The sequence below is a fragment of the Mesocricetus auratus genome, unplaced genomic scaffold (assembly GCF_017639785.1).
Source record: "Mesocricetus auratus isolate SY011 unplaced genomic scaffold, BCM_Maur_2.0 Super-Scaffold_2245, whole genome shotgun sequence".
NCBI classification, from domain to species: domain Eukaryota; kingdom Metazoa; phylum Chordata; class Mammalia; order Rodentia; family Cricetidae; genus Mesocricetus; species Mesocricetus auratus.
Genome location: NW_024429180.1, coordinates 3,278,484 through 3,305,284, shown reverse-complemented (window position 1 = coordinate 3,305,284; position 26,801 = coordinate 3,278,484). Strand labels below are relative to the sequence as shown.

General features: G+C 49.4%; 1 protein-coding gene across 4 annotated transcripts in view; it reads left to right on the top strand.

Annotated features, from left to right (window-relative positions):
• The window catches only part of Farp1 (FERM, ARH/RhoGEF and pleckstrin domain protein 1), a 228,054-nt gene that overhangs the window by 29,327 nt on the left and 171,926 nt on the right, over positions 1-26,801 (top strand). For 3 of the 4 annotated variants that reach the window (XM_040744380.1, XM_040744462.1, XM_040744332.1), the window contains exon 2: positions 25,111-25,307. In XM_040744380.1, coding sequence (XP_040600314.1) covers positions 25,137-25,307 — 171 coding nt within the window. In that variant the 5' untranslated portion in view covers positions 25,111-25,136. Of the gene's footprint in view, positions 1-22,813; positions 22,833-25,110; positions 25,308-26,801 lie in introns of those variants that run through there. The other variant, XM_040744426.1, reaches the window with a different exon arrangement.

Sequence of the window (26,801 nt, the reverse complement as noted above, 5' to 3'; positions counted from 1 at the left end):
CGCCCTTGGTTGTGCCCTCTGCCATTGTACTGATTTTCACGGAAACCTGCACGGTGGGAGTTGTAGGCCCCAAGTCAGTCGGGCGGGGCAGTTCAGTCTGCCGCAGGGGCTGGGGCACGGACTGCTGGGCGGGTCCCTTTGATTGGCTCTTTAGCGGCTCACTTTTTAAAATATTTTTAAACCTGGCTTATCTTGGGAGATAAGATGAGGTTGCCGTCCTAGGTTGGTGTTAATGTCAGACAGACAGACTGGGAGGGGGCTGTCAAGAGAGATGTCATGTCCTTCTGTCACCTGCTACCTTCCTAGCTCCTCTGTAGATCCCGAGTCCCCTCTTTGCCCCCCCCCCCCCTCAACCATTGTTCTGTTTTGGTATTTTTGAAAAACAAACTTGATCCTGGTTTAAAAAAAATTGCGCAATATAGCCGGGCAGAGGCTATATTGGGAGGCAGAGGCAGGCGGATCTCTGTGAGTTCAAGGCCAGCCTGGTCTACAAGAGCTAGTTCCAGGACAGCCTCCAAAGCCATAGAGAAACCCTGTCTCGAAAAAACAAACAAGCAAACAAACAAAATTGCACAATATAAAACTTACCCTTGCAAACCACCCCCACCCCTGCCTTTAAATTTTAAGAAGGGCTATCTTGTATCTCAGGACGGCTGGCCTTGAACTATTTGTGTAGCCCCAGATGACCTTGAACTTCCGAATCTCCTGTATCTACTTCCTGATCGCTAGGATTGCATGTATGCCGCCACACCTGGTTGTGCCGGGGATTGAACCTGCGGACTTCTCGAAGGCTGGACAAGCACTCTACCAACCGAGCCACACCTCCTGCCTCCTCTTCAGTTCACGTTCTCCTAGAATGTCGACAGTGTTCTTGCTGTCTGTGGAGCCCCGCTCTTGTGAATGCTTCCCTTTTAATGTAATGGTTGTCTTCTTACGGAGTTCCAGGAGAGACTAGAGATGAGTATCTGAGTGTAAGCTGCTGGATTGGGTGAATGAGCGGGAGCCGGCCCTCAGCATGTTCCCAGGATGCCCATTCATTCCTCCATAATGTGTGTCTTAACGCCTTCACGGCGATGGCTTTTCTAGTTCTTACTGACTCACCCAGGTGTTGGTATTTGGTTAATACATGCAGTCTTCCATTTAACTATCTTTGCATTGGTAGTTCTGTCTTTCCTGTTGTTTTCTTAGGAGGTTAGATTCCTAGGAATTTCTGCATTAAGGTATATGAGCATGACAAAGAATACATCTTTGTGCTTTCCTTTTTTGAAAGTGTTCTGTTGCCTCAGGTGGCAGAGGCAGGCAGATCTCTGAGTCCGAGGAGAGCCTGGTCTACAGAGTGAGTTCTAGGACAGCCAGTGCTATGCAGGGAAACCCTGTCTTGAAATCCCTCCCCCCCAAAAAAATCATTTTTTTTGTCACCAGATAGGAACCACGCTATTTGGAGACCCTGCTGTCTGTTAGTTCATGCAGAATGTACATCTGAAATGGGAGCAGGAGCGGGGGATGTGGGAGGATAATGGGGTGAACCGAGTGGATTTGAGAAGTTACATCAATCGGATGTTGGGAAGCCTGGCCATCTAGGTCACATGGTAGCTGAGTGACTTTGACCAAATGACTTAACCACTCTGGGCTTGAGTTTCATCCCCCACGAGATAGAGGAGACTGGAATAGTAAGTGAAGAGGTTCTGCCTTTCCAAAGTCAGCGAGTTTCTTCAGGAACAATGATGAATTCGCCTTGTCTGGGAGAAGTGGAATTGCTACATTTTTTACAACCAAAACAAGTACAGGGAAGTGCTAGGAAGCCACATTGTTGGTGCATACCTAAAATCCTCGGGAGGTAGAGGCAGGAAGATCAGGGGTTTGAAGTCACCCCTACCCCCCTCCTCAGCTACAAAGTGAATTGAGGCCAGCCTGAGCTAGGAGATGTGGTTTCAAAAGAAGTGCCAGAAAAGAAAATTCAAATAAAGCCATCCTAAATCTCACCATTTAGAAGCAATTTTGTTAATACTTTTAAAACATTTATTTATTTGCGTGTGCACGTGTGTATGTGTGTGTGTGTGTGTGTGTGCCTGTGTGTACACACCTGAGTTCTAACTTAGCTTGTGAGGATTCCCTTTTTTAATATTTTGTGAGCTCCATCTAGAGCTTGCCACAGACAGATTGCGAAAGACATGGGATTTTTTTTTTTTTTTGGTTTTTACGAGACAGGGTTTCTCTGTATTGTTTTGGAGGCTGTTGGTCCAGCCCAGCCTCGAACTCACAGAGATCCGCCTGCCTCTGGGAGTGCTGGGATTAAAGGCGTGCGCCACCATCGCCTGGCAACATGGGAATTTTATATAAAGATGCAAGTTGACATTAAAGTAAAGAAAAAAAAACCCAGCATTTCGGATATCAAGGGAGATTCGAGGTATTGTTTAGAAATCATACTTTGTAAGAAAAGGTAATCTTAAGAAATTATAATCTTAAGAAATCATAAGTTTCATGCATCAAACTAAGATACCACCTTTTTCCTTTGAAATCTTAAAATTAAAAAAAAAAAGCATTGACTATATGCTCTGACTTCCCTGGCCCCAACATTTTATCAGTTAATTCTGAGTTGTACAATCAGAAAGATCATACTCTAACCCAACACTCATTTCTGAATTCCCTTTGGGGACATTTTAAGTATTCATCTTACTGGGATTCTGTCATTCCTGGTTTTTCAAGGCAGGGTTTCTCTGTATTGTTTTGGAGGCTGTCCTGGAACTCACTCTGTAGACCAGGCTGGCCTTGAACTCACAGAGATCCACATGCCTCTGGAGTGCTGGGATTAAAGGCATGGGCCACTAACACCCTGCCTTTCCCGAGATTTTATTTCGATCCATTCTTGGTTGGCCTGATTTCATTGTCAACTTTTCTATTGAGGTCCTGGTGGATATTGTCTTCTTGGGGTTCCTGACTCTGTGATCATGGCCATTTCTTGTGTTCATGGGCCCCTTTGGCTGAGTCCTTGGCTCATACTCCCTTGCTTTCAGAATTCCATCGCAGTTGTTTTGAATTCTCAGTGTATTTTCTGTTCCGCACATGACTCTGCCTTTTTCCATTAGATGTGCCCGTGTAATTCCTTCATCCTCCTCTAAGTTTAAACACTTACAGCCGGTCTGGAGAACCAGTATGCCGCTTTGCCGAGACACTCTGTGCTGGGTACCTGTGGATGCAGGCCTGGCTTTGCATGGGGACTCTTACGGGTCTTAGAATATTTCTGCATATGTGTTAAACGCTGTTTGCTTTGCAGGGACTGGACTTGGCTGTGTCCTGTTACCCTCAGTCCGCCAATCCAGCCGTGTTCTGTGATGGTTTGTGGATCTCCACTTCCTTTCATTTAATCCTGAGTGACTTTCCACCCCCTCCATTCCTTCCTTCTCTTGTGTCTGTTTTCAGGGCTTCTTCTGTGCTCTCTTGGTACAGTTTTGTGGCTTCTCTTCTGCAGTTCTTTCTGGCCCATTTCTTCAGCTCTGTCAGTCATTTTAAATGTCTGTTTTAAAGTTACCGCTTATCAGCTCTTTGGAAGTCCGTTTCTAGTCTGGGAGGCCCTGCCACTTGGGACAGGCTAGTTCTATGAAGGGTCTGTTCCTGGATTAATGAATGCCAAGCCATCAGTTTTCAGTTCTTACCGATTTTGTCCTTTGTCCCTGTCCTAGTTAGGGTTGCTGTTTCTGTGACGAAACAGCATGACCAAAAGCAACTCGAAGAGGAAAGGAAGGGCTCATTTGGCTTAGGTATCCCTGAGTCAGATCCCATTAGGGAAAGCCAAGACAGGAACTCAGGCCGGGGGAGGAACCTGGAGGCAGGACCTTGTGCCAAAGCCATGGAGGGGAGCTGCTTACCGGCTTGCTCCTCAGGGCTTGCTCAGCCTGCTTCCTTATAGAACCCAGGAACTACCGCACCCACAATGGGCTGGGCCCTTCCCCGGGTATCACTAACTAAGAAAATGCCCTACAGGCTCGCCTACAGCCCAGTCTCCTGCAGGCATTTTCTCAGCTGAGGCTCCTCCTCTCAGATGACTCCAGCTTGTGCCAAGTTAACATAAAACTAGTCAACACATCCCCAGTGCACTGACCATTTAGCTGAAATTTTAATTTTTAAAATACTTGAAGGGTAGACAATGGCAAATATGTGTGGGGTGTGTGTGTGTGTGTGTGTGTGTGTTGTAACTGTCTGTGCACATGTAGAGGTCAGAGGTCAACTTCAAGGATCTCTGGTTTTCTGCCTTATCTTTTGAGACACAGCGTCTCAGGGAACCTGGGACTTCCTACTTCTGCTAGACTGGCTGTCCAGGAAGACCGCCCTCCCCTGCAGGTCTGGTTCCTGCCTCTACTCCATGCCAAACCCGGTGCTTTTTAAGTTGCACGCTTTATAAAGGTGTAAGAGACAACCGTCAAATTGTTCCCCACACATGGATGCAGCTCATAAATCATATAATACGCTCTGGTCCCACTGCTGCTTTAAAAAAAAATCGTGGCCTTTTTGGCTGGGTGTTAAAATATTTGGAAAAATAAAATACCAAAATATTCCTTCCCGCATTTCTGAACTGGGCCAGGACTGCACAGCAGCCACCGAGTTTGACTCTTACGATGTCTTGGGTGTGAGGCCCTGTAAGAATCTGTGAGAAACTTTTCGAGGATTGCTCCAACTACCCTGCCTACCCTCCTCTGTCTCTGAGGGTTGAAATCAGCTTGTAGGCTTTGATTGTTTGTTTTGGCTGACAGTTGGTCATTGGTCAGCTTATGAGATTTCTTTCCTGTTGGAGACTGAACTCACATGCTGCGTACATACACACTCAACCATCTTGCGACTGTCTACCATATCCTACCATCCCCTTGTTGAAGGTACACACGATTGGTCGTATAAACCTTTTGAAGGTGCATGGTTGTATTGATGACCTACATTGAATGGGGAGACCGGATTTAACATCTGGTTCTCTTGAAAAACAAAAACAAGCTGGGCGTTGGTGGCGCACGCCTTTAATCCCAGCACTCGGGAGGCAAAGGCAGGCGGATCTCTGTGAGTTCGAGACTGGCCTGGTCTACAGAGCAAGTTCCAGGACAGCCTCCAAAACAATACAGAGAAAAACGAAAACCAAAACAAAACTTTGTTTTCCATTATTTACCAATTCCCCCCAAGGTGTGGCCATTCTGCGCGTGGACCATTATGGGCAACCAGTGTTGGGTATCATTCAATTTAAAATCAGGAATGTTTGCAACATCACTTTCTCCAGCATCTCACCATATGGGAACAAGAGTCAAGAAGAAGAAGAAAAACACACACACACACACACACAAACCATTAAGGTCATAGGTGAAAGTAAAATAATAGTGTAGTAGCAGTTTTTTGAGTACACACACACACACACACACACACACACACACACACACACACACACACACACACAATGGCTTTATTAAATAATGGCTGACCTGGAATTCTGACACTGGCTCACATAAGCAGGTACGGACTAGCTTGTGTGTCACTGGGCAGAAGCCTCGAGTCTTTAAAGAATGGTACAAGGACCGTACCGTAGCTACACCAGGGAAGGTTACCAGGCAGAGTGGGCCAGGCGCTGTTTCCCTCTCGGACTTCCTCCGGCTGAGGGTTGTGTTTCTGTTTAAGGTTCTGCATCCTGACACCCGCTGCAGAGTGCCTCAGCCTTTCTCTGGATTCCAATCCTGGAAAGTGGTGTCTGCTCCTTCAGGACGGTCTGACTAGATGCCAGATGGTTCTGATTCTCTCGACATTCCATCAGGGTTTGTAGTTGTTAAAGTCTTTATGTCTTCATCAGACAAAAATATGTGCATGTATGTTTTAACCTTTGTGTGTGCGCGTGCATGTGTGTGTGTGTGTGTGTGTGCGCGCGCGCGTGTGCATGTGTGTAAAAGGAATCATGCACACCTGTCCTTTGGTGACAGCCTTGTTTCACTTAGTGTAATGTCTCATGGTTCCTCTGGGCTGCGGTGCGTGTCATAGTTTCCTTTGTAAGGTGCAGCGCAGTCCATTGTGTGTATGCCAGTGACATTTGGGTGGCTCCCACCTCCTGCTTATTGTGAATAATGCCACAGTAGTCATGAGTGTGCAAATGTATGTTCATTTGAGTGTGACCACTGGCTGTGGAACCAGAGATTGAATTGCTGTCTCATATGCTAATTCTGGGTTCAGTTTTGTTTTCAGCATTTCCCTTCTCTCTCTTTTGTTTTAATTTGAGACAAGATTTCTTTGGGTAGCCCTGGCTGTCCTGGAACTCGCTCTGTAGACCAGGCTGGCCTTGAACTCACAGCGATCCGCCTGCCTCTGCCTCCCAAGTTCTGGGATTAAAGGCGTGCGCCGCCACCGCCGCCGCCGCCGCCACCACCACCACCACCACCACCACCACCGCCTGGCCTGCTGAGCCATTTTCTATGGCTCTTTTCTTCCCTGCTTTTCTTTTTCTTTTTCTGGGATTACAGGTACATGTCCCCGAGCCTAGTGCGACATACATTCCTGAATGGCTTTTGTCTTTGTCTGCCTGAATTGCCGCAGGTGGTCTAGTTCAGGTCCAGCTCATAAAGGGTACACGCTCATTTCCTTCCTTCCTTCCTTCCTTCCTCCCTTCCTTCCTTCCTTCCTTCTTCCTTCCTTCCTGCCTGCCTTCCTTCTTCCTTCCTTCCTGCCTTCCTTCCTTCCTTCTTCCTTCCCTCCCCCTCCCTTCTCTCTCTCTCTCTCTCTCTTTTTTTTTTTTTTTTTTTGGTTTTTCGAGACAGGGTTTCTCTGTGGCTTTGGAGGCTGTTCTGGAACTCACCCTGTAGACCAGGTCTTTCTTTCTTTCTTTCTTTCTTTCTTTCTTTCTTTCTTTCTTTCTTTCTTTCTTTCTTTCTACCATGTGTTAGTCTTTGTCGTGGGCAGATGAAATTGCTTTTTTTTCAGATGTGAGTTCCTGAGTGCTGTAAAAAAAAAAATATTTGGTCTGACAAACTCCCTGATGAATTAGACAAATTCATTCATTCATTGTCTTTCACATCACGCTTCCCGATCCCACCCTCTTCCCTCCCCAGCCCAAAAATACAACAAATGATATTTAAGAAAAAGAGAAGGCGAAAAAAATCTCGTCATCGAAGCTGCAGTGTTACAGAGTCACACACGGTAAACCCCTTCCTCCATCCACATATATATATATATTTTTTTTTTTGGTTTTTACGAGACAGGGTTTCTCTGTATTGTTTTGGAGGCTGTCGGTCCAGCCCAGCCTCGAACTCACAACGATCCGCCTGCCTCTGCCTCCCGAGTGCTGGGATTAAAGGCGTGCGCCACCAACGCCTGGCTCATCCACATATTTTTACATGCTTGCACTTGTTGTTGCAAAGAATCATTGGTGTCTGGTTCGAGGCCCCTGGTCTCTGCTGCACCGTCAGTGCTGGGCCCTCACTGGGACTCTTCCTGGACGTCCCATTGCTGCCCTGTGTCTTGGAGATCCTGCAGCTCTGGGTCCACAGGATGGACCCCACTCCACCCCACCCCACGCTCCAGCAGACCACAGACGGGGTGGGTGTTGGGGTGGGGCCGACACATAACCCTGGTTCTGGGCCTGGGCACTGGCAGGGCTATCAACCCGCCAGCTCTCCCCTGATTGTGTAGCACGATAAATAAAAACCCAGAGACTGATGCGGGGATTCAGGCTTCAAACTGAAGATCAGAGAAACAAAGCAGCCAAGCCAGTAGCTCTTACCTCTACTCAGCTGAAATGGCAATCCTGTCTCCACGAATCCTCAGAGGCAAAAGGTTCTTAATTCCTGTCTCCTCCTTCTTATATTCCTTTGTCCATCAAGCCATATCCTCCTTCTTCAGCTTCCCAGTACTGGGGTTAAAGGTATATGATCCCAGTTGCTGGAATCACCTCTGTGTGAGCTGTTTCTTTTAGGACTGGATCAATTTCATGTGGTCAATGTGGCCTTGAACTAATAGAGATCCGACTACCTCTTAATCCTGAGTCCTGGGATTAAAGGTGTGTGCCTGGCTTCTGTGACTAACTAGTATGGCTGCTTTGCTGTTTTGATCTCCAGTGGCTTTAATACATCGTAAACTATATCACCACACAAGTGCTGGGACTAAAAGCGTGCACCACACCGCCCAGGTTCATGCAAGCATTTTAGGCTCTTATTTCTGCATCTTATTTAACCAGAGTATCCTGTATGTAGTGAAGATTGGCTTGTTGTTACTGCCCTTCTTGTCCCCAGACCTTGGTTTCAAGATCCTGTCTGTGATGACTTCTGTTAACTCTTGTCCCTTTGAACTGATCTATGGTGATAGGATTAAAGCTATCCAGACTCCTTTGTCATTTCTTTGATACATAGTTCACACGTGTCCTTTGCTGCAAGGCTATTTTGTATCGATGTAAGTAAGAAGTTGTATTAGTACCCCAAGCCTACTGACTGTGCCACCGGAGCACAGGATGTGAGAAGTTAAGATGGAGGACTGTATTGTGCTAGTCTTTTAAGATGGGTTCTTCGTCTCTGTGTCTTTACTCCATCTTAAGAAATGGTGGAAGTCTGAAAATGTTCCCCCTTTCTTGGCATGCACTCTCTAGTGCCCACATTCCGACTCTCCCTGAGAGCAGGCACTGGCTTCAGAACATGACAGACTGAGGCAGTTCAGGGACTCGCGGGCACGCCCAGCTGTCATACATGCTGGGCTGTACTTGCCATATGGAGAGAGCTTTAGTCGGATTCCTTTTCCTCCCTTTTTGGTTTGGGTATATTAGAATGTTGAAGAATAAACTCGGGGCATCCAGTATTCACCAGAACTCACTCTCTCTCTCTCTCTCTCTCTCTCTCTCTCTCTCTCTCTCTCTCTCTCTCTCTCTCTCTCTCTCTCTCTCTCTCCCTCCCTCCCTCCCTCCCTCCCTCCCTCCCTCCCTCCCTCTCTCTCTGTTCTCTGTCTCTATCTTTACCTTAGTGTCTTTACAGCCGTTTCCTCAGTCCACATTCCCCCTCCCTCAGGTACGAACCGGGCAAGTCAGCTGGATCCTCTGAAGCTCCTGTGGATTGGCGCCGCAACGCGGAGCTCCTACAGATGGCAGCTACTACACTGGGTTCCCTGGGTGGACATGTCACCCACCTCTAAGAGATTTGATTGTAGGACCCTTGACACTCCTGACTTTTGATAAGCTGCCCGTGTTCTCAGCATCAGAGTGCCACTTTGGGAACTTGCGAACAAGTGAAGTAAACTTTGGAACCACAGAATTGGACCTCAGGTTGCACTTTGCCATACACACGGGGCAGGGAATACTCATTAGGCATCATGGTAGTGAAATGGGCTTTCGGTTTGGTTGAGAGCCCTTCCCCTTGTAACATCAGAAAATGCTGTTGGCTTCTAAGGATTTATCAATGCAGGAATAAATATTTGGTGATTGTCTTACTTATGGTTTCTATTGCTGTGACAAAACAACATGACCAAAAAGCAAGTTGGGGAGGAAAGGCTTTATTTGCTTAAATTGTCGTTTTTATCAAGTGGAGTAGATTTTAAGGGACCACTGTGTTTGTCTACTACTTTACCTAAGCTTCAAGTTGCTTGTGTGTGTGTTTATGTGTACATGTTCATACATTTACATGCCTATGTATGAGTGCCTGTGTGTCATGCATGTGTGTCGATGCATTCATGTGCCTGTGTGTAGGAGTGTCTGTGTGTGCATGTATGTGTGTACATACATTTATGTGCCTGTGTGTATGTATGTGTGAGAGTGAGCATATATATATGTATATTTGTGCATGCATGAGTGTGTGACTATGTGTGTGTGTGTGTGTGTGTGTGTGTGTGTGTCAAGGCTCAGCAGCGTTTCACAAGTGAAATGAACAGCTAACTCCTGTCTTCTGATAATTGTGGATGCTGAGTCACGAGAAAACACTCTTTGTTTTTATTTCCCCTCGCAGGAGCGTGTGCCAGTGGGAGCAGCCAGCTGCCTCCTTTATTTGGAGCGGCCTGTCAGGAGTGGGTGGGATAAGAGTCTACAAAAAGATGTGATGCGTGGTGCTTGCGTTTGGCTCCTTCAAGCACCTGTAAGTCAGCCCTTACCCTGCTCTGTCATTGAGCTTGGTAAAAAACTCCTTGGTTCACCAAGTCGCATTTTGGAGGAAGGCTCTGGTCAGTACCGGGGAGCGGATGTTCACATCTCCCGGGAAAAGATCACACGACATCATCCCTGGTTTCTTCTAGATGTTAGATGTTAACCTCACAAGCCCCCGGGACCCCAGTTGGAGACCAGAGTCAGTGGCTCTTGTCCTGGGAGGCCTGCTAATTGGTAAAGGGTGGGAACAGCCTGGCATTTGACCAGTTTCCCCGGCCTTCTCTTTGGGGTTCCTGACCGGTGAGCACCTGCCTGGGGTCCCGGTGTAGACTCTGGACTATTAAGTGTTGCAAGAGTGCTTCATGAATGGCACCTGTGTGTGGGTAGACGGGTTTTGTGGGAGGAGGAGATGTCCGCAGCCACGGGGGCTTTGATGTGCGCACAAACGCTGGCTTGTTCTTCCTCCGAAGAGCGATCTCCAGCCTAGTCCTCATACGTATAGCATTGTCCGTCCTTCTCTTTGGTGATGAGGGGGAGGTCCAGTTTGTCTCCATGTTACTGTGTTCTGTGGGCGCTGAGTTTGGCTTAGGGAAGGAGGAGGCACTGTCCATCCTCCTTAGTGACGCGGGGCTGATGGCAAGGCTTACTTGGTTTCTGTGTTAACCCTTAGTATGTTCTGTGGGCACGGAGTTCGGCTTAGGGAAGGAGGCATTGTTCTTGGTGTCTCTGGACACTATCCTGTACGGTGTCTGCTGTGTCTGAGCATTTCCTGAAGCATGCAGCGTGGAGTCCCAGAGGGACAGTGACTTCGCCTGTGCATTGTCTAATCTCACTCAGGTTCAGGAGGGCCTTCCACGGTGCTGGCTGGGCCCACTTTTGATGGCTCAGGGACAGAAGGCCAGTAGGCACCAAGGGGACACGCTTTCTTTAACATGTACTCTGTGTGGCCCTGGTCGCGTAGGGTTTTTGTCATATTGCCAGTGGCTGTGAGAAAGGTTTTCAGACGTTTTAAAAGCCCCTGGTTTAGAGTTACAGGTAGCTTACCAAACACTGTAAGTCTTAACAGCAGTCGCCCATTGGTATCTGTTGTAGAACACATAGCGTCCTAAATCGCTGTTTTTGTCACAGTAGCTGTGTCTACTGGAAAGAGACCCTCGAGATTTGCCTGTTGACATTTCCTCTTAGAAAAGGGGGTGGAGAGGCCCTTAGCCCGTCACCTGAGATTCCGGCCATTCCTCCCTGCACCTGTCTCCCAGATGCATGCGATTGTGCCCAAGTCACTGAAGGGGGCAGCTGTCCTCATGCTGGGGTGAGGCTTTCTGGCTGGTGTGGCTGCTTTGGGGTCGCCCAACTGTCCTGCAAGCCCATTAAACTCACCAGTTCTCTTGAGTTGGATTCCGTTGGCTCGTAGTTTGCTTCGTCACTGGTGAGTTTGTTCAGATCTCTCCAGCAGAAATTCCTGCCACAGGCCGGGCATTGGTGGTGCATGGCTTTAATCCCAGCACTTGGGAGGCAGAGGCAGGCGGATCTCTGTGAGTTCGAGGCCAGCCTGGTGTACAGAGCGAGTTCCAGGACAGCCTCCAAAACAATACAGAGAAACCCTGTCTCGAAAAACAAAAAACAGAAAAGAAATCCCTGCCACAAAAAAGAAATTCCTGCCACCATGTTATTAGCGGGTTTTGTGGCTCCCAGCTTGATCGACACTTCTGTGGGAGGCAAGGAGAGAGCTTTCAGGGGCCTGTGTGACAGCACCTGAAAGTCTGAACCTTAACGTCCCTGGAGCCATCATCCTGCATAGACGGTGGGTTACGGCTGGGTATCAGTACAGGCCCTGGACGTCTGGGTCTCATTCCCCGACTGACTTGCCCCTGGGGGTTCCTCGGGTGGGTTGCTCATCTCTGCCGCCACTCCAGACTCAGGCTGTGAGGATGTAGGGAGTCAGAAAGCTCTCAGGGCTGTGCTTGGTGGGGACGGCGCTATATAAGTGTTGGTTAGGTTAAGCAATGACATCCCTACTTCTAAACGGTGTGGCCTTATAGGAGGAAGGGTGTCCCTGCGGGGTGGGCTTTGAGGTTTCAAATGCTCAAGCCAGGTACGGTGTCTCTCTCTCCTGCTTCTTGATGTAGGGTGCTCAGCTATTTCTCCAGCAACGTGTCTGCCTGCATGCCGCCAACTAAACCTCCCGACTGTAAGCCAGGCCCGGTTAAATGTTCTCCTTTATGAGAGTTGCTGTGGTCATGGGGTCTCTTCTAGTGGCGGAACTCTGACTGAGACCCTCCTACACACACACACACACACACACACACACACACACACACACACACACACACACACACACACACACTACGAACGAGTAAGTTAACTTTATGGTGCATTCCCAGAAGGTCCTGATTGGGGTTGAGCCAGGGAGCCCAGCTATTGATCTGTTTTAGAGTGACTTCGTGTAGGTAACAGTCTCGTCTTTGCTTCTCCCACAAAGCAGGCAGCAGCAGCAGTGTGCCATTCCTAGCCGTTAATTTTTAACACAGACAACAGTGTTCTATTGAATACCTCATGTGCCAGACCAGGCTGACATTTAAACTTCCTCATTATTTCACAGGGTGTTTATATACATATAAATTCCTTGACATTTCACTATTGTAATTAATCATTGATTCTAAAGGAAGGACACGGTACCCTTTACATTTGTGTTTTATTGTGTCTTCGGGTTATGGTAAATCCTGCATAGTTGATTTTCTATGAAGTAGTTTGTCTTTAGTGACTTCATCATGTGGATTTGGCAAGCTTTAGGCAAGTGGTTTTTTTTCTTTTTTGTTTATTCAGTGACTGACACAGGATATAGAGGCGTTTCAGTTTGGGCGTTACTTTCCTGTTTGAGCACTGTGTTATTTATTTACTCATATTTTGAGGTAGGCTCTTCAGTTGCTGAGGTCGGTCTTGAACCCGCTGTGTTCTTGACGCTGACCTTGAATTCATGATCCTCCTGCCTCTACTTCCCAAGTGCTGGGGAGTGCAGCCCTGTCCCTCTATCTGAGGCAGTGATTGGTTCCTCCAAGCTTCTTCCTTGCTGGGTCGGCACCAGCAGCAGAGCTGCTACATTCCCGGGCGTTGATTTCTTCGGTAGTCTTTCCAAAATGGTGACGCCGCCCCCCCATCAGCGGAGAGCCTTCGAGGTCATAAGCGGATGCAGAGTCTTCATGGACTGTTTCTCGTGGAAGCACGAGGCTCCTGGGAATATGTTGGCTTGATCTGGAAACAGACTTTGCCTCGTGGCTTTATTAAATACCTGGCGCTTGTTGTAGTTTATTCCAGACATCTGTCGTTCCTTACTAAGCCTGACATTTTTCTCACAAGCTGAAGGGAGGCGCCCTATCTCTTGGGGCCTCTGAGATAAAGCTCAATTACCTCACCAGCCAAGACAGTCAAATTACCCGCTGGGAGGGAGACAGGATCTGCGGCAGAGCTACAAACTGGCAGAGCAGCGTCTGCCCCCTGAGCCCTAAGGCTTGGCTTGTCACCTCCAACCTCACGTTGACCCTGCCCCCTTGGAGGTAACATCTGCTCCCTTCCGCGTCTTCCAGTGGAAAGTTTCTCAAAATGACCCAAAGCCTGGGAGCAGCCACGGCGTCTTCCAGCAGGAGGACGGTTAAACAAACAGCGGTGCGCCCCTTCAGTGCAGCAAGGACAAGGGAAGTGAGCTGTCGAATCACATGAACCTTAAGCGAGCAAGGCTTAGGTAAAAGGGCCGCTTGGTGGCTTGAAGGAGAACGATTCCCGTAGTCTCACATGTTCTCCGGTCTGGTCCCCAGTTGGTGAGCTGCTTGGGAACGATCAGGAGGCGTGGTCTTGTTGGAAGACGTGTGTCACTGGAGGTGGGCTCTTTAAGGATTGGAAAGCCCATGTCAGGTCCATGCTGCCTGAGGGTTAGAACGTAAAGGTCTCAGCCACTTCTCCATCATCAGGCCAACCTGTGCACGGGGTGTGCCCAAGCCTCTGAAACTGTAAGCGAACCTCCCCTCTCCCCGGCCCCAACTAAATGCCTTCCTTTATGAGAGTGCCCGTGGCCGTGGTGGTGTTTTCACAGCAGCAGATCACGAAGACAGGCCATATCCGGTGCGCCCGACTCTCATTTAGGCTCACCTGGAGAAGATGGAACCATAGATTCAGAGCCGTTGTCTATAGGGTCAAGGTTGGGGAAGGAAGGTTAAATAAACGGAGAACAGGTGTTTGGGCGTAGTCTTCCGAACGTCGCCGCGTTGGTAGCTTTGTTTGTACCCTCAGCAAACCTGTGGTGTGTGTGGCGTGAGCATGAGACCCCAGTTCAGGGAGCACACCCTGGTTAATAACAGTCACGGCTGGTCCACCCACCAGCTATCACAGAGGTGCCTCGCTCATGAGAGATAAGAACAGCCGGGGAGCCGTGTGAAGAGAAGGGGCGTATGGGGAAATGCTCCTGTCTGTTCGGAAGCCTCTTTATTAACCGCAGACTGTGGTACTTGGTGTCTGTGTGGCCGTCTGCTGCCTCCGTCTCTCAGCTGCGGGGGGGGGGCACGAAGCACCCAGAGCAAAAGGGCCTTTCTTAATCGTTGGTGCTCAGATAGGTTTCCCCTGTCTCTCATTCTCCCCTTTTCATTTTCTTGTTCCTGCTCACCTGGATGTAGCACCTGGCCAGCTCCTGCTCTGCCTGGCATGCGTAACAGAGAACACAGAGATATGCGTGTGACCCGCTCTGGCCAACTGTCACCACTGATATTTTAAAAACAACAACATTTGTGTTTCTCCTTCTCTGATACGGCGTCTCCCCATGTAGCCCGGGGCATTCCTGAGACCGCCGCCTCTCAGGCTCTGAAATTACAGGTGTGCACCTCCATGTCCAACCTGCTCCCCGTTTTTCAGGGTCCAGCTCAGGTTAGCTGTTACTGACCCCGTCGGCGACTTGAGAATCCGGAGACTGCGCCCCGTCTGAAGTAAACGAGTGGGCCGCACAGTCAGCTCAGAGCACCTGCTATTTCTTGTCTCGAGTTCCCCTCTCTTCAACCTTCATGAGGACAGAGCCGTCTAGTGGGATGGGAAGCAGATCACGGTTTCCCATCCCATGAAGTGCGGGTGCCCCGGCTGCAGTGCGCGAGGGGTGTGTGTGTGTGTGTGTGTGTGTAAATGCTCGCTAATGGCGACGAGCTCCGTCACTGTGACCCTCGGGTGACAGTATGCTTGGACATCAGGTGGCTGTCTGTATAGATGTGGAGTGAGTAACTCCGGTAGCAGACTGCCTTCACGGTGGGCCAGGCAACCAGGGGTTGGGCACTTTCTTGTCTTGGTGGGGAGGAGGAGAAGCCTTTGGCAGGTGCCTGTGATTAAAGAGAGTGAGTCTGGCTAAGCTGAAGAAACGTGCGTGGATGACACGGCCAGGACGTCATTCTTAGGACGTTGGGGGGGGCAGCTGTGTCTGCCTTACAGGAGCCCACTCACACCTGGCGTTTCCATCGCCCTAGCTTGTCCTGGTTTGCTTTTTGTCGACTTGACACAGCTGTAGAGTTATCTGGACAGAGGCAACCCCCGTCAGACTGGCCTGTAGACAAATCTTTGGGGGGCATTTTCTTGATTAATGATCGATGCGGGGAGGGCTCGGCTGCAGGAGGCGTCCACCCTGGGCAGGTGGTCCTGGGGTATGTCAGAAAGCAGGCTGAGTATGTCTCGGGAAGCAAAGCCAGTAAGCAGCATTTCTGCCGTGGTCTCTACAACAGTTGCTGCCCTGACATTCCTTCATGATGGATGGACCGGAAGCTGTAAGACCAAATGGACTTTTTCTTCCCCCGGTTGCTTTTGGCTGTGGTGCTTGTCGTTTGTTTCGGTGGAAAGCAGACGGGAGGACGAGGTCTTTTTACCTGGAGGTGACATAGAGCCCCAGGGATGTTGACGGTCAGAATCTGCAACTGACCTTCTTCAGAATTTGAATTATTGCTTTTTTTTTTTCCTGCCCTGGTTTCTTGATCTCCTGTGGGGATGAAAGAGCCTTCATTTCCCAGTTGCATCTTCTCACTGCACCTGCTTGAAATGCAGGAAATGGGCTCACTCCAGTCAGTGGGAGCGTCCACAAAAGGTAGCATCCTTGTTGAGAGAAGGTTGGAGTGTAAATTGAAAATTGATTGGCACGGGTTGGCCTCTTTTCTTGCCACTAGCTGTGGGAAACGTGTGCGTGCGCACGTGTGCGCGCGTGCGTGTGGGTGCGTGTATGTGTGTGTGTTTGCCAGGCCGAGAGGTGAGCTCTTGGCAAGAGACGTGATGTCACAGAGCAGGGCACATAGAGTCCTCTCTTTCCCCCTGGAACCTGGAAATCCTGCCGGCAGGAAGAGGAGAAAGGCCCGGGCAGCATGTGGATATAAGTCAATAGTTCATATCTAACTCCGGGGAGAATGGAGAGAGGGAAGATTATCCGGGAGATGGGGAGAGCGTGCAGGCTCAGCTCAGCAGGGCTCCGTGGGCTGTTTAGTTCACGAGGAACCGTAACTGAAGGATGGTGAGGTGCACAGCTGGGCAGTTTTACTTGGCATTGATTAGATTCGTGTTTTTAGTTAAGGACGTGGACGTTTGATTTTTTTTTCTTCCCTAGGGTAAGGGTGCTGCAGACCCCAAATTGGATATCTGAAGTAGTGCATGAAAACACTAAAAATATAAATGCTCCTCCTATTTAGTTTCCTTAGAAGTGTTCTGTAAAATTTTGGGGGGAGCATTTAATTTGTATGTAATTAAACATTTTCCCCAAGACAGTCTCACATGCTGGTTTCTGACACTGGTGATTCAGAGTGTGGGAGTCACAGGCATGCACCCCGTGATGTTACATACATGTGGGAGTCACAGGCATGCACCCCGTGATGTCACATACATGTGGGAGTCACAGGCATGCACCCCATGATGTCACATACATGTGGGAGTCACAGGCATGCACCCCGTGATGTTACATACATGTGGGAGTCACAGGCATGCACCCCGTGATGTTACATACATGTGGGAGTCACAGGCATGCACCCCGTGATGTTACATACATGCTCTTAGTGTTGACTTTGGTAGCTGAGAAAGACTGGAGATTCTGATCACAGTTGTGTTTTCTTAGTTCATCCTTCACTCCCAGCTGCTGGGACGGACCATGGCCGCTCAGAGATGGCCAGGGTCCTGGGTAATAATCAGTACACCCCAGCCACCCTCCCTGCTGAACCACCCGGGTGATCACACACAGTTGTTTCTCTTGAACGGGGTCTGCCGCAGTGGCTGCCACTGAGTCCTCTCACAGCTCCTTATCAAGAGTGCCAGAGAAGCCCGGCTGAGCTGTGTGGCCCTGGTCTCCCTGGCAGGCAGAGGTCTGGTTTGTCTCCACCCTCCCCTCCTCATGAGGCCTGATGAAGCGACCAGGAACACAGAGAGTCTTTGTCCTGGAAGTTTCCAGCACCCACTGGCAGAGCGGATGAGCTGAGCTGTTGGGGACGGTCACACACCATTCGCACTTTGCGTTCCCAGGTGCCTGGCATGCCTGGCTTTTTTCTGTGGTATGGCGCACACACCTTTGCTCTCCATGTGTGGCATGGAGAAATGTTCCAGGGGGTAGCCTTTCTGCTCCTGTCAATCTTCCTCTGGGGTTTTCTTTCTTGGGATGGGTCTTTCTTAGGCTGGAACTTGTAAGTCGCTTAAATTTAAAACTGGAAGGGGAATGCTGTCTCGTGCAAGTGATTCCTTATCACCCGCTTTGATTTATAGGTGTCTCTTTTCACTGGTTTTATTTCGTTAGATTTGTGCTCAGGATAGGGCTGGGTTATTCTGCAGACTGTACTGTTTTTATTCCCACTGGTGGAGTAGTAGGAGAGTTCCCATCTCCTCGCATCCTGATAACACTTATTGTCGTCTTTTTAAAAATTGGAGCCGTTATAGTGGATATGAAGTATCCCGTGACGGGTGTAATTTGCATTTCCTTGTGATTAATGATGCTGGCCATCTTTTCGGGTGCTTTTTGACCGGCATACAGACTCTCTGGAGACTTGACCTGCTACTTTGATGGAAGGGAAAGAAGACCTGCCAGGACAGCATTGGGAGTACTGGTCTACCCCAGCTCTATACCCTACTGCAGTTTTAAAACATGGAAGTTTCAGCTGTCTGGGGTTTGTACTTTTCCCTGCCGGTTTTTATAGTTGTTACTTTTTATGTTGTTGAGGAGGTGTGGTGTCTTACAGCCATCACAGGTGTTCTAGCCTTCCTCTTGAAGTGTGACTTTTGAATGAAAGTGTTTTTTCATTGTTTGGCTACGTCTTGTTTTCCTGGAGTTTATCTTCTAGTAGTTTCTTCTGAAAGGCAGTGAGTCACATTCCCCAGAATTCTCACCCATTTAGCACATTAGGCTGCTTGTATTTGATGGAACTCTTTGTCCTGGCTTAGAATTTTGATTCTTCAAATGTTTGAGGTTAATTTTGGCCCTTAGTCTTTGGTTGTAGCTGTGGAGAAATCACACCTTTCTTCCCTCTATCTTGAGCTGCTTGCTCAGGTGCCTCAATAGTTTTTCATTTTCGATGACCCGTGCAGTGCCTTGGTGTGGTGGTTGTTTACTTACTGTTAGAATGTGATGCGCTTCTAAAGAAGTCTTTAAATTTCCTGTTGTATTTATTTGTATGTTTACGTGTAGGCACACACATGCTGTGGGCATGCCTTGTGGTGGTCAGTTTTTCTTATATTGTTTGGTTGTGAGCCTATCCTTTAACGGCTGGGCTGTCTCTCCAGCCAATGTGGTCAGTTTTTCTATCAACCTGTGGGTCCCAGGTACTGAATTTGGTCTCGTCATCCTCAAATGTGCTTTTTATTATGAAAAGTTATCTTTGATTTCTGGAATGTTTTCCTAAATCATGTGCTAAACAATTTTTTAAAACCCTGTTCCTCTTTTAAATCTTCAGAGATATGCAGGTCATGTCTTGTCTTTTGTATCTTGTTTTCCCCCCATTTTCCAACCCTCTACATCTCTTAACCACTCTTCTTTAAGTGCCCACAATTTTTTTTTTTTTTACCACAACACAGATCCTTTTAGCTGTTTTCCATTTGGTCTACATTTTTTTTTTTTTTGGATTCTTTTAGGTATTGGATGAGATCCTACGGTCCAAACACAAGTTTGTCAGTCTTTTCCATCTTATGTAGCTAACCCAAAAGTAAGCTTTTGAGTGTTTTCTGTCTGTCACGCAGGGTCAGATTTGGAATTTTCCGTTTGGGAAAGTTTTGGATTTGGGCCAGGCATGTTGGTGCACACCTTTCATCCCAACGCTAGGAGACAGAGGCAGGCAGAGATCTGTGATCTTCGAGGCCAAATGTTCTGCGTAGCTAGTTCCAGGGCAGCCAGAGTTACCTAGTGAGACCCTGCCTAAAAAAGGTTTTGGATGTGGGAATGTTTCAGATTTTGGATTAGGAATCTCATTCCTATTTTTATCGCCCTGTGTATGCCTCTGAGCTTATTTCCCGCTGACGTCCTTGGTTTCCTCTGGGCTCTCATATGCTTCTGTGCACAGTCTCCTTTGCTTTATAAAGTTTTATGAGTTTATGATGGCATGTTTGAGTGGTTTAGCAGGCATAGGTGCCTTGAGCTGCAGACCCTCAGGGTGTTGGGATGGCAGTTGTATGCCACCGTGTCCAATTCTGTTACCGGTGACATCCTGATGTTTGCTATGACTGCTTTCCTTTTTATTTTTGTCATTTTGAGGCGCTGTGTCCTGCTGTGTAGCCTAGGCTGGCTTCAGATCTGTTACTGTGCTCTTGCTTTAGCATCCCAAGAGCTGCAATCCAACGCTTGCTTTAGTCTCCCAGGCTCTTACCGGGACCCATCTTGGTTAGTGGAGGAGGGTTTGTTTGTCGTTTATCAGCTATCTATTTATAGGCCAAGAGGGCTCTGCCCCTGCTAGTAGAGGCTCTTAAGACCTCTGGGTGCGGGTGCGTGTTGCAGAAAGACTTGGTGAAGCCTGGCAGTGTTTATCCTGCGGTCTCCGCCTTCCCCTTGTCTCAGCATCAGGCTCCTCCCTCTCCATATGGCTTTCTTGTGGGGTTCCTCACTTCATCCTACCTGTGCCCGGGGAAACTGTTCTGCGCATCTGTCCCTGTCCTTCTGAGAACACCACTGCTGGTTTGTAGCCAGGGGTGTGCTATGTGTTTGGGAGAGCCAGACCTTCCATCGTAGCTGGGACAGAGCTTGCCAGGCATTTCGCATCTCTGTGACCTCCACTGAAGTCTGGCCACCCCTTGGGAGTCCAGATGTCTTCGAGTCTCAGGGAAGGAGTGTGCATTTTCTGTGGAGCTCCTTATTGCTTTTGGGTGAGTTCCAAGAGGAACTCTTTAGGCAGGGAATATTGTGACACCACAGCTCTAGTGTTTCTCTGCCAGATACAATTTTTGTTCCTTTACTCGGTTGAAGTGACATTTCAAGGAGATGTGAGGAGCAGAGCAGCTTCGTAAGCTCCTAGTTTTCAGCTGTGGAATGCTACGGTACTGGTAACTTGGCCTCTTCTTGACTGTCCCTCTGGGCATCCAGGCTGCCTGGGGTAGTTGGTAGACTCAACAGAGCCTGGACTAATGTATGCACAGGGTTGGCTAGGTGTGTTTCCCTGGAAGACAGCACTGCAGGGTGTGGGCTCCTCAGTTTGGATGTCAGGCACTTGAAGCATTTCTGTGATGTGGGCTTGCTTAGGATGTGTCACTCAAGCTTGTGACTGGGTTTGCGTGTGACTTCACAGAGCTTTCTGTGTTCAGCGACTGTCCACAGGCCAGTGTAAACAGAAAGCAAGTGTGACATCCTTTGGGAGACGAAGGTTCGGGAATGGGGCCATCTGAGGGCTATAGAGAAAGGAGGTTCAGATACCAGGTCTGTTAATCACAGATGGGGGTAGAGGTTTAGATTCAAGGCGTTAGAAGAGTGTACCTGCATCTGAGGATCTTGGAAATGAAGACAGACATTCATCTCAGGAAATAAGGACGAAAGAAATGATGATACATTATATTGCAGGCGGGGAGAGCTGAGAGGCTAGGGCTCCAATTCCAGCACCTTGGGAGAATAGGTCCCTCCCTTCCTGCCTGGCATCAGCTCCCTGTTTGGGGCTCAGCATACAGTAAAACACACACACACACACACACACACACACACACACACACACACACACACACACAGGCGCGTGCACACAGACGTAGTACACACAGGCACACACATACAGACTCACACAGACATACACACAGGCACACACGCAGACAGACGGGCACATGCACACACAGAAAGACACACACACACAGATGGACACACGCAGACACAGACAAGCACACGCTTAAAAATGCACGCACACACTCATGCGAGCCTGGGAATGGGAAGATGCACGTGACTGCATGTGTGGTTAGCTCTGAAGGTTTTATTGTTTTTTTACCCACTAGACATCAAATGAGAACACATCCGCAGAAGTAGTTTTGCACGGTTTACGGAGAGGGTCTTGAGCCCAGTTGACTTCAGTGAATGCATCAGCACCCACCCCTGACTCACAGAGCACCCTCAGGGTGTTCTGTCTTCCACTCGGCAGACGATACCATGCTCAGAACTGTAGGTGACAGTCCAGTCTCTCAGTACATGGAGGTGAGCTACTGGAGCCTATGCCACACAACCAATCGTATTAAAGTAGAAGCTTGGTGAGTGTTTATTTATTTGTGCCAGAGATTAGAAGGACATCCCGTAACTGACTGAGTAGAATTTTCAGCCGGTGTGTAGACAGGCAGGTCCTCCTGAAGCTGGACAGTAACTGACAATTCCCTGTCATGGGACCCAGCCTTTTAGGATTGTATTAGAAATGAATAGTGGCCCTCCACATGTTTCAGTGGGGGATGTAGATCCTAGTAATTGCAATCAGTGATACGGGTTGTGGGAGGGGCTCCACGCTCTGCTCTGGTGTCTTTGGACCACTGTGTGTGTGTTTGAGATGGAGTCAGTGATGTGGATTGTGGGCGGGGTTCCACACTCTGCTCTGGCGTCTTTGGACCACTGTGTATATTTGAGACAATGAAGGATTTTACTGTGAAGAGACATAAGTCCCCTGAGGAAGTTCCTTGGAAACTTCCAGGGGACTTGGCCTTTACAGGAGAGGAAGCAGAATGAGCTGGGCAGGGATCCTTCTAGAGTGAGGTTTACAAGCCCGAGGGCCGTTCCCAAGGCTCGGAGCTGGAGTGTAGCCTGTTTCAGAGGCGTCAGATGCAGCCCCCAGCTGTATACCTGTCACCCTGTGATGCCCCGTCTCTGTCACTCAGTGCCTCTGTATTCTCCCTCCATTTTTCTTGATTTCTTGTCCTCCATTGGTCCTCCCAATGGGACACAGTTAGTCTTTTGCTTTGGGGTTCCATAGTCCCCTCCCTGTTCATACCCATGACTTTTCGTTTTACAGTGGACTAGCTGCTTTTGTGTGTCAACTTGACACAAGCGAGAGTCATCAGAGAGAAAGGAGCCTCAGCTGAGGAAACGCCTCCATGAGATCCAGCTGCAAGGCATTTTCTCAATTAGTGATCAATGGGGGAGCAGGGTCCAACCCATGGTGGGCGGTGCCATCCCTGGGCTGTTAGTCCTGGGTTCTGTAATAAGGTAGGGCTGAGCAAGCCGTGGGGAGCAGGCCAGTAAGCAGCTCCCCTCCAGCACGGCTTCTGCATCAGCTCTTGCCTCTGGGAACTGCCCTGTTTGAGTTCCCGTCCTGACTTCTTCAGTGATGAACAAGGATGCTGAAGCGTAAGCCAAACCTTTCCTCCCCAACTTGCTTTCTGGTCGTGGTGGTTTTGTCGAAGCAATAGAAACCCTAACTAAGACATACAGTAAGATGGACTCTGAGGCCAGAGCCTGTGTCCGTCCCCACCTCCACAAAAGTCTAGGACGGGCCCACCCGTGACCCCCCCCCCCGCCCCCTCTCGCCCTGACTTCACTTTTTCCGATCTTCCCAAGCTCATCCGTTCTCCCCATAGCTAGCCACGTGCAACACTGGGCTGCCTTGTCCACAGAAGCGGGCTTGCCGCGCGATCTTTCTGTTTCCGTCCCTCTGTCCAAGCGGTTACCTCATGTGTGAGCCATTACAGTTGCTTTGGGGTTGGGTTCCCTCCACCCTCCCCTCGTTTTCCATGTCATGTCGTCTTCCGGTCCATTTTCCTGAAGGCGTGTTTCTGCGGTGTCATTATTCCTCGTCCTCGGGGCTCAGTACAAGGTGGAGACTGAGTTCTGAGCCGGGCATTCCATTCTAACCCTTCAGTCTTGATTCACACGATCCCTCCATCTCGATCCTTCCATCTTGTCATCTTTTCCCTCCCCCCTCCTCCCCTCTTTCTCCCCCAGCAGGTCCTCCTCTGTAGATGTGCTCACGTGTGTAGGAACGTACATGTATGAAGGCCCCAGGTCCAAGTGGGGGTGTCCTCTTCAGTTTTGTCCTCCACCTTGTTTGTTTGTTTTTTTTTTTTTGAGACAAGGTTCTCTCTTCACAACGGGGTTCACTGATCTGCTTGCTGTTAGCCTGCGAGCTCCAAGGGCTCTCCCAAGTCTGCTTCCCCCGTGCAGGGCATGGACCTGGCGAGTGTCGAGTGTCTTTGCCAGTAGCCCTCTCCCCAGGCCCAGGCCCATCTTAGGTCTCCCACAAAGCGCCGTTCAGTTTCCTGGAAGGTCTTCCCCTTCTGTGCTTCCTGCTTCCTTGTATGTGTTTTCCAGGGTGTGCAGCCAGACTGGGTTCAGGTCCCCCTTCCTCCCGGACAGAGGCCACCCCCCCTTAACTGTCGTATCTTGAGCTGACGCCCCAGCATTCCTGTGCTTTGTGGCGACACAGAACCTGCAGCCAGAGAGCTGTCCACCATTCAGCAGCCATTTTGGGCTTTGTGATGGTCGAGCCTCAGTAAGGTACTGAGGTTCAGGGAGCACTCGAGATAAGGGCCCCCTTTTGGGTGTTCCTGGTGCCAAGTGCAGAGGTTAAAAAAGGCTGGGCCTTGCTGAGTTACTTGGGCTCAGACCGTGAGCACAGCACCCAAGCTTGCCCCCAGTAGTTTCCAGGAAGTGTCATTTGATCCGACGTTTGAAGCAATTGAGTTTCCAGGTAGGGGAAGGAGTGTGTTCAGCCAGGGAGAACCTGTGGGAGGAGGGGACATGGGCGGGGCGTCCTGAGAGGAGAAAGGGTGGACTGCTTGGGGGGGAACAAAGAGGGTGGTTTGCTTTTGGAAAAAAGCCTTTGTCGATGATTAGGATGTGTACAGTGGCGTCCTGGGAAAGGAGGGGGACGTAGTTGGAGGGTTGGGTGGCAAGAAAGATCCAGTGGGCAAAGTTGTCATCATTAGAACCAGTTTCAGGACTGGAGAGCAGAGCCCCAGCCACAGGCTCCCATCCCCCTGGGTTTATCTCCTCAGCTCATCAACTGGGGAGCCTTGGTGTGTGACCACGTTCCTTAGTGTGCGACTGAGTCCCTACAAGATAATTAGTTGGTTGAAATGATAGAGCCCTGGTCCTGTTGGGATCTTCCCACCAGCCTTTGGAGGTGCGGACAGTGGAGCTGGTGATCAGAGACCCAGAATGACAGAGTGGAGCCCAGCTGAGTCTGTGGTATGGATAATTAAGAGCCGGCTGTGAAGCTAGAAAAGAGTAAAGACAGTCAGTATGCAAAAATGCATGGGCAGCCAGGTGTTGGTGTCGCACGCCTTTAATCCCAGCACTCGGGAGGCAGAGGCAGGCGGATCTCTGTGAGTTCGAGGCCGGGCTGGACCCACAGCCTCCAAAACAGAGAAACCCTGTCTCGTAAAAAACCAAAAAAAAAAAAAATGCATGGGCAGTGTGAAGAAAGATTTGAATGCCTGCGTGAGACGTTTCAGGCAGGCACGCTGGAGGCTGCAGTGCGCGGCTCCTGCTCTCGGAGAGTCGGGGGGGGAGGGGCTCTCTTAACCTGGTGTCGAGTCCCAAAGCAGGGGGAGGTGCGGCAGGAGCGACCTTGGTAGCTTTCGAGGAGCCCTTTCTCCTGACACGGCTCTCTGATTGTTTCCTGCAGGTATTAAGTAAGCTGCTGTTGTCGTCATGGGGGAAATAGAGCAGAAGCCTACCCCAGCATCACGCCTGGGGGCCCAGGAGAATTCGGGGATCAGCACCTTGGAACGAGGACAGAAACCGCCACCCACACCTTCAGGAAAACTCATGACCATCAAAATCCAGATGCTGGATGACACCCAGGAGGCCTTTGAAGTCCCAGTAAGCCAGGGCTTTGTTCAAGGGGTGTGGGCCCCTGGAAATGGGGAGGGCACCGGTGACCTGAGGCGTACTGAGGGTCTGTGTGCTCAGATGCCTCTGTCCTCACTCCCAGCAGGCATTGGGAAGGTCACCGATGGCCCGGTGACATGAAGTGTACTGTGGGTTGGTCTGTCTGTGTGCCTGCCACCTCACTCCTAACAAGGCATCACTCATCCGTTCCGGTTCTGAGTGAGGTGTGTCTCAGACCTGTACCTGAGCTACCCGTGCGTATAGTGGCATCGATGGCTTAGCTGCAGTTTCACTGTTGACTTCCCCAGACACAAACAGATGTCATCACCTGTGTGTATGCGCATTTTATGCATTGTATGTAGCGTGCCTGTGTATTTGAAGTACAACTCAATAGTACGTATCCCGTGGTGTAACTCCATCTAAGGAAGTGTAACATCTATGTCAATATTGGCGTTGGAGGCAAGGGAGGTGCTCTAAGTGGACTGTGGGCTTAATTTGTTGTTATCACAGATAGCTCTCTCACTGGTGTGAGCGTGCGTGCGTTGGGCCCGAGTAACGTCATCCCTAGCAAAGTGTCAAAGTTCCTCATGAGGAAATAGGGAGCAAGTGAGCTCATGGTCTCATGGTCTTCCTATATGGGGTGAGGGTGGGGCTTAGAAAACCTTGGCCCAGGGTTTCCTTGTGGCTTCTGTAGAACCAAAAGCATCTCCGTCCCACCATCCCCGGGGCCAGGAAAGCAACCATGGGGTAGGCGGAGCCAGCATCTTCTGCTCCTCTTGGTCCCAGGTCCTCGGCACCTTTTGTGGAGAGCTGCCTGGGTCTCTTCCAGCCTCCTGCTTTAAGCAGCTAGACTAAGGCGCCCTGCCGCATCTGGGGTGTAGCCCGTTGGGGTCCCCCCAGTCTCTGTGACTGCCATTCTTGGCCTTGACCAGCCAGAGGCCCCTCAGCACAGATCATGTCTCCTCTGCTGTGTTCTGTCTTGGTGACCTACCACTGTGTGGGTCGTTGATTGCAGAGGAAGAAGACCAGTCTTGACTCCTTCGAGACAGCCTTTTGGAACACACCTGTTTTTCTTTTCTTTTCTTTTTTTTTTTGTTTTAAAGATTTATTTATTTATTACATATACAGTGTTCTGCCTGTATGCCAGAAGAAGACACCGGATTGAATTGTAGATGTGGTTGTGAGCCACCATGTGGTTGCGGGGAATTGAACTCAGGATCCCTGGAAGAGCAGTCAGTGCTCTTAACCTCTGAGCCATCTCTCTCCAGCCCAACACACCTGTTTTTCTAGAGCGGGGGGGGGGGGAGCAATCCATTCGCTCATTGTTTCTGTTGGCCAGAGTGTCTGGAACTTAATAGTCCGCATTAACGGTGGTAACACATCATTTAATCATTTATGGGGCATGATTCAGTAAGTTATATTTATTTCACAACATTGTTCAGGGAGTGTGAATTAAATGTCTGAGGGAAAGATAAACCTCAGAAT